The 21,662-nt window shown below is 48.5% G+C and overlaps 1 protein-coding gene across 6 annotated transcripts in view; it reads right to left on the minus strand.

The window, feature by feature from the left end:
• Positions 1-21,662, minus strand: part of RAB11FIP3 (RAB11 family interacting protein 3) — a 137,256-nt gene that overhangs the window by 25,433 nt on the left and 90,161 nt on the right. For 5 of the 6 annotated variants that reach the window (XM_040356546.1, XM_040356545.1, XM_040356544.1 and 2 more), the window contains 3 exons: positions 13,869-14,023; positions 8,364-8,540; positions 6,834-6,974 (listed from right to left, as the gene is read on the minus strand). In XM_040356546.1, coding sequence (XP_040212480.1) covers positions 6,834-6,974; positions 8,364-8,540; positions 13,869-14,023 — 473 coding nt within the window. The remainder of the gene's footprint in view (positions 1-6,833; positions 6,975-8,363; positions 8,541-13,868; positions 14,024-21,662) is intronic. The other variant, XM_040356547.1, reaches the window with a different exon arrangement.

A 21,662-nucleotide genomic window follows, 5' to 3' on the forward strand; every position in this document is an offset into this window, starting at 1 on the left:
AGTGGGATCACACAGACTTCAGGTGAGCACGTGCACAGTGGGATCACACAGACTTCAGGTGAGCACGTACACAGTGGGATCACACAGACTTCAGGTGAGCACGTGCACAGTTGGATCACACAGACTTCTATGCACCTTCAAAGCCCATCCATCACCAGAAGCATTTACTCATATACCCAGCTTTTCTTTTTTCCCCTGCCAGTCCATTGAGTCAGTGCATGGGCAAAGCACAGGTTTGTTTTAGGGCTTATTTACATGGGGCCATAGGCGTGCGCACAGGGTGTGCCCAGGCACACTCTAATCACCCTTTACAGCACAGATTCCCCCTACTTCCCTGGCTCCCCCTTCAATGTTACCAGCTTCCATCCAGCTGTTGCTGCAAGGATGTTTTAGGATGAGTGGAGGAAGGGGCCGGTAAATATGTAATTGATCAGCCCCTTCCCTTTCTGAATAAACATTGTGAGTGATCAGTAGTGTGCGTTTGAGCTTTGGGGTGCACACCCTAATACAATAGACTGCACACACCTATGCATGGGGCTATACAGTGTAAAAAATAAACTGCCATATTCAAGTGCCTTGGGCATACAGCCACCAATACAAATAGGTGACAGGAGGCTGCTGTTTGACGGTAAACACAGATCCAGGGTATACATGTATACAGAATGCATGCCTCTTGATGCCATCTGCATCCAGGAGAGTACATCTGCAGCTGTACACACATATTGACTCCAATGCACAGGAATACATACTGCTTTTATGGTGTACAGCCCTAGGTGCCTGTGTGCATGAGCCCCAAAGATGCCTTTACCGTGCTTTTATGCCAATTTACAATGCCTGACACATTCATACTGCATGCCTGTTCATTTTTTAACCAAGGAGCACAAGTGGAGCCATCCGCTGCATCATTCTGGTTTATTAAAACACAACATGTGCACTTTAAGGCGCTTTGGCAGTAAAAAAAGTGCCTGTAAAGCGCCTGAAAGAAGCGCCTGAAAGAAGCCTCATCTGCAATCCCAGTGTGAAAGCCTGAGTGCTTTCAGAGCCCTTTCACAGTGCCAGCGCACGAAAAACGCTGATAAAGCGCCGATAAGACCCCTTTCACACTGGGGCGTTTTTTAAGGCGCTTTGGCGTTAAAAAAAAATCATCTCAATGGGAAGGGGGCTTTAAGAGCGGTGGATTCAACGCTCTTAAAGGGGTGTTCCAGGCATTTTTTTTATGTTTATTAAACGTCAGCAGCTACAAAAAGTGCAGCTGCTGGCTTTTAATAAACATACACTTACCTGTTCCCTGGTCCAGCGACGTGCCGCTGGGAGCTTCATTCGGGTCCTCCCCTTCACCGCGGGCGCCTCCACTGCAACTGTGGGAACACGGCCGTGACAGCTTTCGGCTTCATGGCCGGGCACCCACTGCGCATGCGCGAGCGGCGCCATTCGATTGGATAGGCGATCGCCTGGGACCCATCACGTGTCCCAGGCGATCGCCTACAGGGAGGGGCTGCCAAAAGGCAAATAAGTTATTCGCCTTTGCAGCCCCTCGGCGGAAGGAGGAAGTGGGACAGGAAGTCCCACTCCTCCTGAAGCCCCCACCCCCTCCCCAAAAAAATTACATGCCAAATGTGGCATGTAAGGGGGCGAGGAGTGGATTAAGCGGAAGTTACATGTTTGGGTGGAACTCCGCTGCAAAGAAGCTGCTTGCAGAATTTTTTTTGACGCCCTGCCAGCACAGCGCCTCAATGTGAAAGCACTCGAGGCTATCACATTGGGATTGCAGGTGCAGCTTCTTTCAAGCATTTTACAAGCGCTTTTTCTAACGCTAAGACCCCTTTCACACTGGGGCATTTTTCAGGCGCTTTAGTGTGAAAGCAGTCGGGCTTTCACATTGGGATTGCAGATGCAGCTTCCTTCAGGCGCATTACAGGCGCTTCTTTTTTTTTTACGCTAAAGCACCTGAAAAACGCCCCAGTGTGAAAGGGGTCTAAGGGCAGCAGCTGAACACTTGCTCTTCGCTTCTAGATACCCGAGGACCCGTTTAGTGTGAAACGCATAGAACACCCAACAACACATCATCAATGTTTCTAGATCTGAGAAGTTTTACCAAACTCAATTCTTCAACAGTATTTCAAAGTTCCAAAGCTGTAGAGTCCCGGAAGCAGAACGTTTGTCATGCAGACACTTCCCCATAGACTTCCCCATAGACTTCCCCATAGACTTCCCCATAGACATGCACACCAAAGCTTTATAAAACAGGACAGAGAGAGGCACACCGGGGACCCTTCCTAAGAAGTACATGTGACCTTATGGGGGGAACAGAATACTCTTCATAAGCCATACTGGTTCAGTGACAAATGGGTGGTATAAGGAGAAGATTGGATTTTAATCACTTTGTTTTATTTAAAGCGGTAATTAAACACAAAACCAAAAATTTTATATATGGAAGCTTACCAATCATTAGATGTGTAGGCTGCATTCGTTTTCTTTTTTTTTAGGATTTTTCTCTTGGTGATCTGGCCAGTAACACACCTTCTGTAATAGAGCGCCCCCACTCTAGATCAAGAAGCACAGGGGGCACAGCAGACAGCAGCACTGTCAGTCTGGGGGAGAGAAGCACAGGGGGCACAGCAGACAGCAGCACTGTCAGTCTGGGGGAGAGAAGCACAGGGGGCACAGCAGACAGCAGCACTGTCAGTCTGGGGGAGAGAAGCACAGGGGGCACAGCAGACAGCAGCACTGTCAGTCTGGGGGAGAGAAGCACAGGGGGCACAGCAGACAGCAGCACTGTCAGTCTGGGGGAGAGAAGCACAGGGGGAACAGCAGACAGCAGCACTGTCAGTCTGGGGGAGAGAAGCACAGGGGGCACAGCAGACAGCAGCACTGTCAGCCTGGGGGAGAGAAGCACAGGGGGCACAGCAGACAGCAGCACTGTCAGTCTGGGGGGAGAGAAGCACAGGGGGCACAGCAGACAGCAGCACTGTCAGTCTGGGGGAGAGAAGCACAGGGGGCGCAGCAGACAGCAGCACTGTCAGTCTGGGCGAGAGAAGCACAGGGGGCGCAGCAGACAGCAGCACTGTCAGTCTGGGCGAGAGAAGCACAGGGGGCGCAGCAGACAGCAGCACTGTCAGTCTGGGGGAGAGAAGCACAGGGGGCACAGCAGACAGCAGCACTGTCAGTCTGGGTGAGAGAAGCACAGGGGGCACAGCAGACAGCAGCACTGTCAGTCTGGGTGAGAGAAGCACAGGGGGCACAGCAGACAGCAGCACTGTCAGTCTGGGGGAGAGAAGCACAGGGGGCACAGCAGACAGCAGCACTGTCAGCCTGGGGGAGAGAAGCACAGGGGGCACAGCAGACAGCAGCACTGTCAGTCTGGGGGGAGAGAAGCACAGGGGGCACAGCAGACAGCAGCACTGTCAGTCTGGGGGAGAGAAGCACAGGGGGCGCAGCAGACAGCAGCACTGTCAGTCTGGGCGAGAGAAGCACAGGGGGCGCAGCAGACAGCAGCACTGTCAGTCTGGGCGAGAGAAGCACAGGGGGCGCAGCAGACAGCAGCACTGTCAGTCTGGGGGAGAGAAGCACAGGGGGCACAGCAGACAGCAGCACTGTCAGCCTGGGGGAGAGAAGCACAGGGGGCACAGCAGACAGCAGCACTGTCAGTCTGGGGGGAGAGAAGCACAGGGGGCACAGCAGACAGCAGCACTGTCAGTCTGGGGGAGAGAAGCACAGGGGGCACAGCAGACAGCAGCACTGTCAGTCTGGGGGAGAGAAGCACAGGGGGCGCAGCAGACAGCAGCACTGTCAGTCTGGGCAAGAGAAGCACAGGGGGCGCAGCAGACAGCAGCACTGTCAGTCTGGGGGAGAGAAGCACAGGGGGCGCAGCAGACAGCAGCACTCTCAGTCTGGGGGAGAGAAGCACAGGGGGCACAGCAGACAGCAGCACTGTCAGTCTGGGTGAGAGAAGCACAGGGGGCACAGCAGACAGCAGCACTGTCAGTCTGGGTGAGAGAAGCACAGGGGGCACAGCAGACAGCAGCACTGTCAGTCTGGGGGAGAGAAGCACAGGGGGCACAGCAGACAGCAGCACTGTCAGCCTGGGGGAGAGAAGCACAGGGGGCACAGCAGACAGCAGCACTGTCAGTCTGGGGGGAGAGAAGCACAGGGGGCACAGCAGACAGCAGCACTGTCAGTCTGGGGGAGAGAAGCACAGGGGGCACAGCAGACAGCAGCACTGTCAGTCTGGGGGAGAGAAGCACAGGGGGCACAGCAGACAGCAGCACTGTCAGTCTGGGCGAGAGAAGCACAGGGGGCGCAGCAGACAGCAGCACTGTCAGTCTGGGCGAGAGAAGCACAGGGGGCGCAGCAGACAGCAGCACTGTCAGTCTGGGGGAGAGAAGCACAGGGGGCACAGCAGACAGCAGCACTGTCAGTCTGGGTGAGAGAAGCACAGGGGGCACAGCAGACAGCAGCACTGTCATCTGGGGGAGAGAAGCACAGGGGGCACAGCAGACAGCAGCACTGTCAGCCTGGGGGAGAGAAGCACAGGGGGCACAGCAGACAGCAGCACTGTCAGTCTGGGAGAGAGAAGCACAGGGGGCACAGCAGACAGCAGCACTGTCAGTCTGGGGGAGAGAAGCACAGGGGGCACAGCAGACAGCAGCACTGTCAGTCTGGGGAGAGAGAAGCACAGGGGGCACAGCAGACAGCAGCACTGTCAGTCTGGGGAGAGAGAAGCACAGGGGGCACAGCAGACAGCAGCACTGTCAGTCTGGGAGAGAGAAGCACAGGGGGCACAGCAGACAGCAGCACTGTCAGTCTGGGGGAGAGAAGCACAGGGGGCACAGCAGACAGCAGCACTGTCAGTCTGGGGAGAGAGAAGCACAGGGGGCACAGCAGACAGCAGCACTGTCAGTCTGGGGAGAGAGAAGCACAGGGGGCACAGCAGACAGCAGCACTGTCAGTCTGGGAGAGAGAAGCACAGGGGGCATAGCAGACAGCAGCACTGTCAGTCTGGGGGAGAGAAGCACAGGGGGCACAGCAGACAGCAGCACTGTCAGTCTGGGGAGAGAGAAGCACAGGGGGCACAGCAGACAGCAGCACTGTCAGTCTGGGGGGAGAGGGTAGTGTTAAGCAGCCCTTAGAATATGCAATTTTCTTTCCTTTCACCATGGGTAGAAGAAAATAAAATCTCTTGATTTCCCCCATCAACACAGTCAGTGTTAATGGGGAAATCCCTGCCCAAAGTGCTATTATGTTCTGTCATCGGGGAGCCTTCCCGGCAGTAGAACACAATGATTACTGCAAGCGTCTACAGCCGCCGGTAAAAAATCCAACAGTGTGGTTGTACCCAAGATAATTGATAGATCGACTCGGGTACAGCTAGCCTGCCCATAGATGGATCAAATCCTTGCCAGTCCCTGCCGAACAGGCTGAGATTTGATCCATCTATGGCTGGCTTTAGATGGACTAGCAAATTTTGATACACTGAAGCCAAACTCCAGCTAACACTTTATAATCAGTTACAGCAAAGTTTTTTTTCCCCCCCTTTTGGGATGAAGATTTTACATAAAAGTGGATCACTGTTAGAGCCGGTTCACACTAGGGCGACTCGTCGGGCGACTCCTCAGGCGACTCAGCCGCCTGACAAGTCGCGTCCCATTCTATTCACCAGAACCGTTCTAATAGGCGCGACGCAAGTCGCTCCGACTTAGAAAAAGGTTCTTGTACGATTTCGGGGGCGACTTGCATTGACTTCTATACAGAAGTCATTTTGCAAGTCGCCTCTGAAGTCGTCATCAGGACGACTTGCCGAGTCGCCCCCGAAGTCGTGCCGCCCCAGTGTGAACCGGCTCTTAGCACCCCTGACAGGGGTAAATGGTTTGCCCATCCCTGTAAATTGATATATCTAGGAGAGCTTGTTCTTTAGAAAAAACTGACTAACTGGCAGAATCACCTGGTGAAAATAAAGGAATGAAAGCCTAAAAAAAAAAAAAAACGAATGCAGCCATCACATCTAAGAATTGGTAAGATGCAATATAATAAATGTTTGTTTTTGGGTTTAATACCGCTTTATTAATAGGTCTTAGAGGTAATCTGTAGCAAAGCAAAACACCAAAGTAAGAAAGTTCTGATGCATACAGAGAGTAAAATTGAACCCATTTACTAAGCGACTGCCTGGAAACAGATGTGATCTGTAAGTAAGGCAATATAAGTTCTATGTTGCATTGCTTCATGACAGTGCCTCTTTAAAGAATTGAAATTTCCCACTATAGTGCACCGGTAGACATTCGTATAAGACTTGATTTTAGGGTTGCACCGATGCCGAATACTCATGAAAATGCTCTGATACCCGAAACCAATACCTTTGCGTTGCGACTTGAACAGGAATGCAGTGTGATTCCTGTCCGAATCTCAGGTGGTTTTCCGCACGCTCCTGTGTGAACCCAGGATTTTCATGATTTCAGCCTGGGTTTACACAGGAACAGTGTGGGAAGCCGCATGCAATTCAGACAAGAATCGCACCACATAAATGTTAAAAATCGCATGTAATACTTTGCAGTGCGATTGAGGCCATCCATTTTGCATGGGCTCAAATCGCACCTCAAAAGGTATCGGCACTTAGTAACGACGAGTATTTGACCGAAATTATCGGTACTCTTTAGGTAAAAAAATAAAAATAAAACAGTATCGGTGCAACCTTTCTTAAATAAAAAAAAACATCAAGGTATAAAATGTGCCAAGTCTAGGCACATTGCCGGTAAGTCACATGATCTTCTCCAGGAAAGGCCCCATTCAATGTATATACCTCTACTTGTCCTCACTGCTTAACAGTCATGCAATGTCACCTGTCCATCTCGAGGTATCGGAGACGGGTGGATAAGTCTTCCAGGCGGTTGATGTGTTTGTGGCACTGGCTGCAGTACAAGCCCCCCAGGGCTGAACAAGGTGGGGGTGCCAGAAGTTGGCGCTCTGACACAGGGGTATCACTGAGGAACGCAAAGATTGCACATGAAGATGTATATACCGGACCTTACAGGGGGTATATAGAACATAAAAAAACAACTGTAATGTGCCCATTAGTTTTGCTGAGCTTGGCACCGGACGAGTAACTGGACATTATGATGGAAAGGAAACGGTCATTGCGTACATGGGAGCTTTCAGAAGACCTTAAATGAAGTCTTTTAGCTTGTGTCTGGTGTCTATGGGACTCAACCTTCTCTCAATAAGGAGATGGCCACCCAGGGGAAGCAAAGAAATTCAATGTACCTGCAGCAGCTAGTGTTCCCCTAAATACACCTCCTCACTTCAAAGTTTGGGAGGGGGTCGGCACCTGTTGATTATAAGGCTAACCATATACATTAAGATTTCCCTTGTTCAGCACCATCAATAGATTTCCTCATCTACGCTAAACAGCGCGGATGGACAAGCCTACCCTATTGGCTATTGCATTCTGCCCGCTGCTGCTTCCATGGCTGTCAGAATACCCCAAAAGTGACTGCATCCGATTGGTTGCAGTCGAGAATTTTCTGCCTGGCTCCAATTTTCATAATGTTGAGCTGGGTGGTGCAGACTCCTCTTCTCTGTGACACACAAAATGCGGCACAGTCATAACTAGGGTTGCCACCTCATCCCTTTAAAACAGAACCCATATGAATTACACAGGTTCTGAGGCTAATTTAATGCAGGTAAGGCACCAAATGAGTCTAATTACCACCTTAATTAGCCACAGAACCTGTGTAATTAATATGTGTTCTGTTTTAAAGGGATGAGGTGGCAACCCTAGTCATAACCCTTGCTCACAGGATTTGATTGACAGCAGCAGGAGCCAATGGCTCCTGCCGAGCCTCCTGTAAGAAGACCAAGCATGTCTCTTTTGCATTAAAAATCCTGCAAATGTTCCTATTTGTATTAGGTAGCATAAAGTTCCACTTTAGGGTAAAAACCCTTTATTCTATATTATGTTTTCATCCATTTTCAGGTGCCTGAATTTAGCTTACATTAAAATCCATATTTTTTTACTTGCCATGTAAAACGTAACATGTTCCTAAAGGTGAACTTATCCTTTAGGGCCTTGTTCACCCTGCTGCTGAGGCCCGTACACCAGGATTGGGCCATTTGTTTTTGCATCTCCAACTGGCAGCTTCTGCATGCAGGCAGCCTATTCCAAGTCTATGAGGATGCAGCAGCTGCATGGACACAGACGTTCATCCTAATGTGACAGGCATGCGATTGAGCAACCCTGACAATAGACTTGAATGGGCTGCCTGACACGGCACCTGCTGGACAGAGACACAAACAGTCCAGACCCTGAAATGGCTGCTGTCAGGACCCCTTACCAAAGTTTGCCAGTGTTGAGGTTTCCTACATTTTCTTACCTGGAGGTGAGCCGTTGGGTGCTGTTTGAAGTTTCTGTGAAACTGTCCGGCTCATCCTCGCAGTGACTGTTGTACAGATCTGGTTCTGCTCCTTCACCAAAATCCTCAAACTGCTCTTCCTGGCCACCTACAGTGACCACCGATATGTCACACAGAGAGAGCTCCAGACCTTCAGGCCTGAAAGAGAGGGAGAGGAAGAGTGAGCGGGACAGATGGTACTGTACAGGAATTATACAAAGAAAATATTACAGTGCCTCCCTTTCACTTTCTGACCTGTAATGGGAGGATAAAAAGGAAGAAACTGGCCATAAAAGTATTCTCACCGCATGGGGTTTGTGATCTCACAATTCACCTTCTGCATATCTTGGTGCAATACACTTCTGGGACCTTAATTTACTTTCTGCACCTGTCCAGGTGAGCCTAAGGCCGGGTACACACGAGAGGATTTATCCGCGGAAACGGTCCGGGGGACCGTTTCCGCGGATAAATCCTCTGGCGGATTTTGATCTCATGGTTGTACTAACCATGAGATCAAAATCCCTGCAGAATTCCGTCCGCGGTGATGTGTCGGCCAGTCGCCGTGATGATGACGCGGCGACGTGCGCGACGCTGTCATATAAGGAATTCCACGCATGCGTTGAATCATTACGACGCATGCGGGGGATGGATTCGGACGGATTGATCCGGTGAGTCTGTACAGACCAGCGGATCAATCCGTTGGAATGGATTCCAGCGGATCGATTTCTTAGCATGTCAAGAAATTTTGATTCGCTGGAAATCCATCCCCGGGGACAAAAATCCGCGGAAACAGATCCGCTGGATCGTACACACCAGGGGATCTATCCGCTGGAGCTGGTCCCCGGATCAATTCCAACGGATCGATCCTCTCGTGTGTACGGGGCCTCAGAAGGCCCACAGATCTATATGGTGTTGATATAGATCGGGGATCAGCAACCTGTAAAATCGCAGACAGGTGGCTGGTAGAACTCAGTGTGGATTTGCTGACCCACCATTCCAGAGCATCAAAGTGCAATGCAGAGGAACTATTTGTAAAGTTGTAGTTGTAGTAGGGAGCAAGAGCCCCATAAGCCGATGCCTCCTCTCTAGTGCCGTCTCCTGTCCCATGTGGAGTGATACCAATTGCACTCCACTTCTTATGCCAGTTGGCATCCAGAGGGGTGCCAGCAGCAGGAAGAAGAGCTCTTCAGGTCAATGTGAAGCAATACACTGGGCAGAATAGTATAGAACTGCTTTCACATTGATGTGAGTGAGTGAAAAACTTGTAAAGCGCAACACATGCGAACTGAATCGCCTCTGGGCGCTGTTTCCATTCCATGGGTAAGGAAAACCACTTGACCTCAGAAGAGATGGGTTTTAATCTTTCTCCTGAAGGCCAAGTGGTCTGACTCTAATCGGATGGTAGTTGGTAGCGCATTCCACAGCCGGTGTGCTGCGGTTAGTACACACCGCGGGTGCTGTGCAGTGTATCTGCAGCTTTACTGCGAGTTTGCTGCGCTTAGCCATAGACTTCTATTAGATCCTGCTGTTTTACCACCCCCTAGCTTTACGTGTGAAGTGCTACTCCTCTGAAAAGCAATCCGAGTGTGTGTTGATAGACGGCGAGGAGGCGATATGTTGCCGTCTCACCACCTGATTTGCATTGCAATGCATGCATTTGCGTCACTGTAGTCCTGTAATTAGAGGTTTAAATCAGGTGTGCGGAGGCGACACTGTGACCGGTGATCTTCGACTACTCCCGTGTTGTTCAGGTAGATCTCCACCTCTCTAAGGCCGGATTCACACCTATGCATTTTTAGTGCATTTTGCAGATTTGCACTACAGTCCATCTAACATGGTTTTCTATGGAACACGTTCTGTAGTGCAAATATCCAAAATGCAAAAAGCACTAAAAATGCCATAGGTGTGAATCCAGCCTGAGGTTGCCTACCCCTGATAGAGGATGTTAGAGAGGTGCAAGATTTTTTTTTTTTTTTTTTTGATAAAGCAGGGAAGGGTTTAAGAGTTTATTTTTTGCTGTTGCAAATGTCCCATAAGGGAGATTTTCCTTCACTTCCTGTCCCAGAGACAAAAGAAACGAGGTGGAAATCTGAGGGGCAAAAGCCCCAAATTGGAACATTTCCCTTCAATTTTTGTTCTGGTTCTGGTGTAATGATATTGTACCTCCTATTACTTTGTGTCCCGGGGACAATGGTCAGCAGGACAAATAGAGTGAAACTTTCAAGAGGGGACATAGACAACAGGGGGTCTTAGCCTTCTTTAGTCTACAGCTTAAAGCAAAGGCTTTGTCTATGCATATTCTTTAAATAAGTCTCATGTATTAAAACATGGGTGCTCAACCTGTGGCCCTCCAGCTGTTGCAGAACCACAAGTCCCATGAACAATTGCAACAGTTACAAGCATGACTCCCAAAGGAAGAGGCATGATGGGACTTGAAGTTCCATAACAGCTGGAGGGCCACAGGTTGAGCACCCATGTATTAAAAGAAGCATTGTCAAGGAGAAAAAAGGTAGTCCAAATTTATAAAAGTATGCCATCAAATTAGTGAGGTAAATTTGTCCCAGGTCATGACCCCAAAATCAGGCGTTTTTATGGGTGCCCATGTACCATGCAATTGCATACTGTATTTAACATGGTCATCTAGATCAGTGGTTCTCAACTTGTCTAGTGCCGTGACCCCTTGATAAAATTTCCCAAGTTGTGGGGACCCCTAACAGTAAAATTATTTTCTTATCGTGGGTTGTCAGCACCCAAGGCAAGACAATAAATTTGCACCCCTAACCTACGGACATTTAGCGCTCACTCGTACACTATTAAAACCCCTTATAGTGCATTTTAGGATGTACCACTCTTTCTCTTTGTTCTCCTTTCTTTCCCTTTTATCTCTTTCTATCCTCATTTCTTGTTTGTTATCCCCATCCCTCTCTAGCCGTCTTTCTTGTTCTCTTATTCTTGCTCTCCCTTTTTCTTTGTTCCCTCCCCCTCTTTTCCTCTCCCTTCCATGTATTCTCTATTTTTATTCCTTCGATTATTCCCTGGCAGGGAGTTGGGATCAGTGGCAGCGCTGGCGGGGAGTTGGGATCAGTGGCAGCGCTGGCGGGGAGTTGGGATCAGTGGCAGCGCTGGCGGGGAGTTGGGATCAGTGGCAGCGCTGGCGGGGAGTTGGGATCAGTGGCAGCGCTGGCGGGGAGTTGGGATCAGTGGCAGCGCTGGCGGGGAGTTGGGATCAGTGGCAGTGCTGGCGGGGAGTTGGGATCAGTGGCAGTGCTGGCGGGGAGTTGGGATCAGTGGCAGTGCTGGCGGGGAGTTGGGATCAGTGGCAGTGCTGGCGGGGAGTTGGGATCAGTGGCAGTGCTGGCGGGGAGTTGGGATCAGTGGCAGTGCTGGCGGGGAGTTGGGATCAGTGGCAGTGCTGGCGGGGAGTTGGGATCAGTGGCAGTGCTGGCGGGGAGTTGGGATCAGTGGCAGTGCTGGCGGGGAGTTGGGATCAGTGGCAGTGCTGGCGGGGAGTTGGGATCAGTGGCAGTGCTGGCGGGGAGTTGGGATCAGTGGCAGTGCTGGCGGGGAGTTGGGATCAGTGGCAGTGCTGGCGGGGAGTTGGGATCAGTGGCAGTGCTGGCGGGGAGTTGGGATGAGTGGCAGCGCTGGCGGGGAGTTGGGATGAGTGGCAGCGCTGGCGGGGAGTTGGGATGAGTGGCAGCGCTGGCGGGGAGTTGGGATGAGTGGCAGCGCTGGCGGGGAGTTGGGATCAGTGGCAGCGCTGGCGGGGAGTTGGGATCAGTGGCAGCGCTGGCGGGGAGTTGGGATCAGTGGCAGCGCTGGCGGGGAGTTGGGATCAGTGGCAGCGCTGGCGGGGAGTTGGGATCAGTGGCAGCGCTGGCGGGGAGTTGGGATCAGTGGCAGCGCTGGCGGGGAGTTGGGATCAGTGGCAGCGCTGGCGGGGAGTTGGGATCAGTGGCAGTGCTGGCGGGGAGTTGGGATCTGCCAACTTAGGTGCTCTTGATCAAGGTCATCTGCTGATCTGAGAACTGTAGTGGGGGACTATTAAAGGTAACTTTAATCACAGGTAGTGTTACTCATTGTGTCTCCGACTTTGTGATTTCTCGTAGCAGTGACACCTATGCTGAAATCTAGATGTTGATTTATGTTCAACAGGTTATTAATAAGGGCCTATATATACGGTAATATATATTTTAGAACTATGGAATAGATATGTTCAAATAAAAAAGAAATTAAAGGTGCTTGGAAGTTGAACAATGGTTTCAAGTCTTGACGATTTAACCACTTCCCATACATGGACATCCACCGGTTTCAATGGTTATGCCGGGATTATGTGTGCACCTACAGGCACCATCTTTTCAGCCAGCGATTCTGTACAAGACAGAAGTGATCCGAGTGGTTAATTAGCGACTCGATAATTTCTGCGGGTGGCGGAAGGGGGTCCCACCCCGCTGCTACCCCTCCAGTCACATTGCGAAGGTTGGGAGTGATGCACCAGGCGGCAATGGCTGCCCTGTACAGAGGCTTAACCTTAAAGCGGGAGTTCACCCGGAATTTTTTTTTTAACATTAGATTGAGGCTCGTTTTGTCAAGGGGAATCGGGTGTTTTTTTTTTTAAATTGAAGCAGTACTTACCGTTTTAGAGATAGATCTTCTCCGCCGCTTCCGGGTATGGTCTTCGGGACTGGGCGTTCCTATTTGATTGACAGGCTTCCAACGGTCGCATACATCGAGTCACGAGTAGCCGAAAGAAGCCGAACGTCGGTGCGGCTCTATACGGCGCCTGCGCACCGACGTTTGGCTACTTTCGGAAAATCGTGACGCGATGTATGCGGCCGTCGGAAGCCTGTCGGAAGACTGTCAATCAAATAGGAACGCCCAGTCCCGCAGCCCATACCCGGAAGCGACGGAGAAGATGCATCTCTAAAACGGTAAGTACAGCTTCGATTGTAAAAAAAAACACCCGAATCCCCTAGACAAAATGAGCCTCAATCTAATGTTAAAAAAAAAAAAAAAAGGTTTTTGGGTGAACCTCCACTTTAAACTATTAGGAATTTTGTGTATTTCAGCTTCTAGTTGTTGCTAAATCTAAAAAGGAGAAGACCGAGTCACCCTATACCCTTTTATGCTTCTTGGGGACTTCAGTAAACAGATTGTGCAATTTGGGTTCCGAACTTCACCCAACTGCCAAAAACTAAATCTTATTAGCTGAATTTTGTTTTTTAATAATTTTACATTGCACAGAACCCAGCCAGAGGATTCGCACTCCCGCTGGCAGTAGCGTGGCACAGTGGGATACCAAAGTAGAGAGATTTTTGCCACGTCCATCCACGAGAGATAAAACAAAAACCAAAAGTATAAAATCAATCAGAATCCCCCCATAACAACAACATATGTTCTGGGGGGACAGACTCAACCTGCCCTCTGAAATGCAGTGGGCCAATCTATTCACAAGTTTCTCTTTTCTTTGGAAGGCAGAATACTCACGATGCAGATGTGTGTCCGCGGGACCCTGCCCCATCGCCCTCAGTTTCTGGGTCTTCCTGAGCCGCCAGTCCTCCAGTGTCTTCATCTGTGAATGTCTCACACTCGCTGTAGGCACTCTCCGAGCCCACGTAGGCGCTGTCCGTTACCTCCGTCACCTGTAGGGGGAGATACAGACATTACATGTGGAAGACTATAATTTAATATATAAACCTAGGGACATATTCTTAAAGAAAGTAGGCGGGCGGCGCGTAAGCCATTTACACTCCGCCGCCCCAACCTACAGGAGCAAGTGCTGTATTCCCCAAACACTTGCTCCGTAGTTTGGGGCGGCGGAGTGTAATTGGCTCGGCGTATCCCCGCATATATCCAAGGGGGCGGCTTCTATTTAAATTTAGCGCGCCCCCGATTCTAATGAACTGCGCATGCGCCGGGCTTAAAATAGCCCAGTGCGCATGCTCCAGTTCTCGGCGTAAAACGTCAATGACGCCGACATGTGCGTCATTGACGTAAACTCGTATTCAAGAACGACTTAGTAAAACGACGTACCCGACGGGAAAACACGACGCGGACCCGACGCCATACTTAACATGGCCTACGTGGGACTGGTGTAAGGTTACCCCTCATATAGCAGGGGTAACTTTACGCCTACGCAAACGACGTAAGCGACGGTTACGCGACGCGAATTCGTTCGGGAATCAGCGTATCAAGCTCATTTGCATAAACAAATGAGACCTGAACGTAAACGCCACCTATCGGCCAGCGGAGTAATTACATTTAAGATCCGACAGTGTAAGTGACTTACACATGTCGGATCTTCAGCGTATCTATGCAATAATGATTCTAAGAATCACTCGCATAGATACACTGGCCAAAAAAGAGAGATACGATGGACTATCCTGAGATACTCCATCGTAACTTTACTCAGAATATGGCCCCTAAACTTTAGTCTACTTATCTTTGCTTTCCCTGGTTCCGCCTTTCCTCTCTCATCAATATGCTAATGAAATGATTAAATATAAATTTTCCGTATATAATATTACATACATTATTATAGACCTAGTGACCTCATCGCTGCATCACATGCAATGCTAGCAGATAGATCATGGATGGCAGCAGGACAGAGGTTGCTTCCTGAATTCAGCTGGCCACCCCGCTCTCAGCACTTCTCTCAGGGGCCCTCAGCCCTGATGTAAGCAGTCAATTGGTTTTTGTGCAAATATCAAAATACTTTGATGGGTGAATAAGCCTGGAGGTGTGGGAGTTCCTAGACAAGCTTTAATTGCATGCAGACTGGGTAACAGCCACATGTGACGCTGAACCTCCATGATTGAAAGAACTAGAATCCAATAAATGAAAGGGCCAGGGACAGAGGAGCATGTACAACTGTGCAAAACTGAAGGTAAGGCCGCTTTAAGAGAAATTTCAGGCAACACGTAAAATATAATCAGTGAACTACAAATGCTATCTAGCAAAACTAGCAGGTGAGCAAAAGTCACAAACCTTACGCAACTTCTCTTCATTTGTAATGTGCATAACTCTTAACAGTACATCTCTCCAGTCTCCAGCTTGATGGTTGGCGGTCACCACAAAAACAACTCGCAAATAGGAACAAATGGAGTCATGACAGGCATGCGTAATAGGAAGAAGGGCTGGCCGCAGGGCTGTCTAAATAGCATCATGGGCCCCTGGGCAAAGTAATGCTCTGGGGCCCCTACAATGATGACAGTGCAGGTAAACAGACATCAAGTAGGTAGGAGGCAGACTGCCCCCCCTGTGTATCTATCACTCTCAGTGCCATCATGGGGCTCCCCAATTTCGGGGCAGCGTGGGCTCAAGGACCAGCTGCTTTGGGGAAAGTGCAGGGGCCCCCCATGCAGTGCCCAGGTGTGCTCTCTCATTAAGACAGCCCTGGCTGGCCGGGGTGTTTTGCTTGCAAGACTGGGCAGTACCGGGCAGGGCGCACAGTAAAGTTTACTTAAATAGGAAGGCATGCATACCAGTCAGATTGCCCTCAGGTGGGTTAAATTAGAGGACAACTGAACTATAGGTACAGTTGTCCTATGAAGTACTTACACACTCGTAAGCAGTAAAAGAACTATAAAATGAATCCTCACTAACTTACCTCTGTAGCAGCAGATATTGTGGAGCAATTCATCCTTAAAGATCACAGCAGAGGCTCTGAAGTTAAGTTGCAGTTGGTATCCAACATTAACCGCTTTCTGTTTACATTGGAAGGCTGGTGGGCTGCCAAGGCTTTGCTTCCAGATGAGCTGTAAATTCTGTGCCTCCGTTGTGAGCTTTCAAGATGAATTTCTCCACAAAGCGGAACCTGCAGTTACAGAGGGCTTGTTTAAAACATTTAATGCATCTTAAAGCGGGGGTTCACCCTTAGAGGGCACTTTTCCCCCTTCGCTTCCTGCTCGTTATTACTAGGGGAATCGGCTATTTATTTTAAAATATGTGCAGTACTTACCCGTTTACGAGACGCATCCTCTCCGTCGCTTCCGGGTATGGGCTTCGGGAATGGGCGTTCCTTCTTGATTGACAGGTTTCCGAGAGGCTTCCGACGGTCGCATCCATCGCGTCACGATTTTCCGAAAGAAGCCGAACGTCGGTGCGCAGGCGCAGTATAGAGCCGCACCGACGTTCGGCTTCTTTCGGCTACGAGTGACGCGATGGATGCGACCGTCGGAAGCCTCTCGGAAGAATGTCAATCAAGAAGGAACGCCCGCTCCCGAAGACCATACCCGGAAGCGACGGAAGAAGATGCAGCTCGAAAACGGGTAAGTACTGCACCTATTTTAATACAAATAGCCGATTCCCCTAGACCGAACGAGCAGGAATCTAGGGGAAGAAAAAAAAAAAATTTAGAAATGGGTGAACTCCCGCTTTAAGAATAAGTAAATACTTTACCTTTTTCACTGGGTTAGCCTTATTTTACATAACCCAGCAAATCCAGCGTTTTTCTGCAGCCATCATCCACCTTACATCAGGAGTTTGCTGTCCCCTCTGGACTCCTGCAGCCACCCCTCTGTTGACGTGCCTCTAGGTTCTTCCTCCTCCAGCTAGGCGTGCAGAAGCGAATGCCCCCTGGGATACTGGATTTGAATGTCCCAGGAGGCTGAAGGAGCAGGGTCCAACTCATTCTCCACTAGACGAGAGGGGAGGCAGGGGACGGGTGGAATGTGAAGGAAGGAAAAATGAAAAAAAAAAAAAAAAAAAAATGGCTTTTTTTTGAAGGTACACTTTAATGTCAATAGCCAGGGTATGGGTTAAAGGGGTTGTAAAGGTAACATTTTTTGTTTTCCCCTAAATAGCTTCCTTTACCTGCAGTCCTCCTTCACTTACCTCATCCTTCCATTTTGCTTTTAAATGTCCTTATTTCCTCCTGAGAAATCCTCACTTCCTGTTCTTCTGTCTGTAACTCCACACAGTAATGCGAGGCTTTCTCCCTGGTGTGGAGAAAGCCTCTTGAGGGGGCGAGCAGGAGGGTCAGGACGCTCTCTACTTTGCAGATAGAGAAAGAAGCTGTGTGTTAGTGGGCTTCCTGACACTCCTGCTCGCCCCCTTCCCCCTCAAGAGGCTTTTTCCACACCAGGGAGAAAGCCTTGCATTACTGTGTGTAGTTACAGACAGAAGAACAGGAAGTGAGGATTTCTCAGAAGAAATAAGGACATTTAAAAGCAAAATGGAAGGATGAGGTAAGTGAAGGAGGACTGCACTAAGGTAAAGGAAGCTATTTAGGGATTTTTTTTTTTTTACCTTTACAACCCCTTTAAGATTTTCTTTTCTAAAAAAGACTCACAATATTAGTGCACTCTTTGGCTGTGTACACTGGTCACTCTTCATTATAACCCTGCTGGAGTCTTTATATGTAACAAGATTAACCGAGTTGGGTTTATGATTAAAACGCGTTCTGCCAGAGGGCCTGCAAGGGTGACTGAACAATACAATGTCCCTGTTCTTAGCCTGCAAAGGGACAAGAGGGCTGAAAGGACAAGCCTCTGCCCTTCCTGTACCCTATATGTTCTCCATACTCAGCGTAAATGTTATCTGAACAAAGTTCAGCAATCTGCCGCAGACGTTATTACAGGAGGGGCTGAGAGTTTAGCGAAGTGTAAAATGGAACAAAACTGATCTTAGCCAAGGCAAATACTGGGAGTCTTGGTTCAAGCTTTGGACTGGTTTGCACCTGAGCGATGCGTCATACGCAGGTTGCTCATTATGTGCATTTTGGATGCACGGCCAGTGAACTATGCAACAGTCAGTTTGATTGAAACCGCATTGTAGATGCAGCAAGCAAGCAGAACTATTCTTATATTCTCTCTCTCTCTCCATACATACTAGGGTTGTCCCGGGACCGATACTGAGCATTTGCGTGAGTACTTGTTGACACAAAGTGATTTGAATGGCTATTAAAGGTAACCATCCTCACCTGTGATCTGCTTGCTTGTAATTAATGTGTGTGTGTGTGTGTGTGTGTGTGTAAAAGTTCAATGAGTTTCTGGACTCCTGACAGGCCCTTGCATCTTTCATCCAGTGCTGCACTGGCGTTTCTGGATTCTGAGTCATGGGGAAAGCAAAATAATTGTCAAAGGATCTGTGGGAAAAGGTAGTAGAACTGTAAGAGGTATAAAAAGATATCCAAGAAATTGAGAATGCCAATCAGCAGTGTTCAAACTCTAATCAAGAAGTGGAAAATGAGAGGTTCTGTTGAAACCAAACCATGGTCAGGTAGACCAACTAAAATTTCAGCCACAACTGCCAGGAAAATTGTTCGGGATGCAAAGAAAAACTCACAAATAACTTTAGGTGAAATACGGGACTCTCTGAAAACATGTGGTGAGGCTGTTTGAACATGCACAATAAGGAGGCACTTGAAGAAAGATGGGCTGCATGGTCGAGTCACCAGAAGAAAGACATTACTACGCAAATGCCACAAAGTATCCTGCTTACAATACGCCAAACAGCACAGAGACAAGCCTCAGACCTTCTGGTACAAAGTCATTTGGAGTGATGAGACCAAAATTGAGCTTTTTGGCCACAACCATAAACACTACATTTGGAGAGTCAACAAGGCCTATGATGAAAGGTACACCATTCCTACTGTGAAACACGGAGGTGGATCGCTGATGTTTTGAGGATGTGTGAGCTACAAAAGGCACAGGAAACTTGGTGAAAATTGATGGCAAGATGGATGCGGTATGTTGTCAAAAAAAATACTGGAGGAACATTTGCATTCATCAGCAAACATGACAATGATCCAAAACACAAGGCCAAGTTGACCTGTCATTGGCTGCAGCAGAATAAAGTGAAGGTTCTGGAGCCATTGAGCCACTCTGGGGAGATATCAAACATGCCATTCATGCAAGACAGCCCAAGAATTTACAGGAACTGGAGGCTTTTTGCCAAGAGGAATGGGCAGCTTTACCATCTGAGAAGATAAAGAGCCTCATCCACAAATATCACAAAAGACTTCAAGCTGTCATTGATGTTAAAGGGAGCAATACACAGTATTAAGAACTGGGGTATGTAAACTTTTGATCAGGTTCATTTGGGTAGTTTCTGTTGTCATTATGATTTTAAAAGAGTAAACGCAGTTGATTGATAATAAACGGCTTCCGCCAAACACTAACCATGAGTGAAAGAAAAGTTTTTGTGTTTGCATTCATATTCTCTAAAAAATGGCCAAGAAATCATAAATTCTGACAGGGTATGTAAACTTATGAGCCCAGCTGTAATATATATATATATATATATATATATATATATATATATATATATATACATATATACATATATATATATATATATATATATATATATATACACACACACACACACACACACACACACTGCAATGCTCAGATACAGCCTAATGCCGCGTACACACGATCGGAATTTCCGATGAAAAAAGTCAGATGGACTTTTTTCATCTGAAATTCCAATCATGTGTGGGCCCCATCGGACTTTTTTCTGTCGGTGTTTAGAAATAGAACGGGTTTTATTTTTTTCCGATGGAAAAAAAAACGATCGGAAATTCCTATCGTCTGTGTGCAACTCCAATAGAGAAAAAAACCCACGCATGCTCAGAATCAAGTCGACGCATGTTCGGAAGCATTGAACTTAATTTTTCTCGGCTCGTCGTAGTGCTTTACGTCACCGCGTTTTGGACCGTCGGAATTTGGTCTGACAGTGTGTATGCAAGACTGATGAAAGTCCGCTTTATTCCGATCGTGTGTACGCAACATTAGACCGGTCATAGATGGTACAAATCTCGGCCTGTTCAGTAGAAACTGGTTGATATTTGAACCATGCATGGGCAGGCTGAATGTACCAAGTTGAGGGGTGTTGAGGGGTGTCAAACTCTATTTCATTGCGGGCCGCATCAGCATTATGATTGTTCTCAAAAGGGCCGGTTGTATCTGTAAGATTAGATGTCCAGCGCATCCCCTCCCCCTTACATTAGATGTCAAGAGCCACCCCACCATCAGAAGTTGAGTCCCCCACTCTCCCTTACAGTGTACCCCCCTTTTTCTTATGCTGCTGCTGGGAAGAAGCTGAATGCATTGCTTGAAAGCAGAAAGTAAGGATCTGGAGGAGGGCTGGAGCTCTCCTTCAGCTGCAGGAGAGGTGCAAGGGCCATATGAAATGGCCTGGAGGGCTGGATTCGGCCCACGAGCCTTGTATTTGACACCTGTGGTCTAGATTGGTACTCAATGGAAGCAAAGCTACATTCCTGTGATCACTGAACCACATCCCAACACAAACTTCTATTGTGTGTACGTAACCCCATCCATTACCCATGTCCTTCAATGTAATAACCACTCACCAGGCAGTCAACGTTTTTCTGATGCAGTATACATGAAGCCTCGTTATCAGGATTTATTTAGCACAGCGCTTTAACAATATAATGGGAGATACTACAAATATAATACAAGCAAGATAAGTGGGTTAGGAGGGCCCTGTTTGTAAGAGTTTAAGGTGGAAATAAAGTAAAAAACTCTCTAAACCTACTCCCACCCCCATTCTAAACCTAATCTATCTAGCCCTGTAAAGAAAAGATCGCTATACTTGCCTATTCTGAACCCGCTTTGCTCTGGTCCTGGGCTGAGCTGTCAGCGGGTGGCTTCAGTGTGTAGAAGAGGCAGCTGACAACGGAAGACTCATAGTAAGTCTATGGGTGACATCTTTTCCCAGCCGTTGTCGGCTTTCTTCTGCACACAGAAGGTGCCACTGCAGACTGGAGCAGCTTCAGAATAGGCAAGTATAGCGATCTTTTCTTTACAGGGTTAGATAGATTAGGCGTAAAATGGGGGGTGGGAGTAGATTTCGAGTTAGTTAGGTTTTGCCTTTACGTTCTATTTTAAGCTAGCTATAGATGGATCAAACCTCAGCCGGTTCAGAAGGGACCAGCCAAGATTTGATCCATCTAAGGGCAGCTTGGTTGTACTGAAGTCGATTCATCAATCAACCAGCCTGTCAGATTTTTCGCATGTGATTACTGGCGGCAGCTATAGCTTCCAGCAGTTATCACAACATCACACAATAGCACTGCAGGAGGGATTCCCCATTCATCACTGAATATGTTGACGGAGGAATTGAACGACTTTCTTTCCTGCGAGCCGTGTTTTCAGGAAAGAAATTTGCATAATTTATGGCTTAGTTTAGAATGTAAATGGAGGAGGGACAAGTGGTACAAAGGGTAATTAGGTGTAAGGGGATGACGTATTGGAGAAGGTAGTTCAGTTTTCAGGTGGAGGTAGAATAGGCAGGAGGTGGAAAAGGCCTCCC

This window comes from Rana temporaria, chromosome 6 (genome assembly GCF_905171775.1).
Source record: "Rana temporaria chromosome 6, aRanTem1.1, whole genome shotgun sequence".
Taxonomy (NCBI): domain Eukaryota; kingdom Metazoa; phylum Chordata; class Amphibia; order Anura; family Ranidae; genus Rana; species Rana temporaria.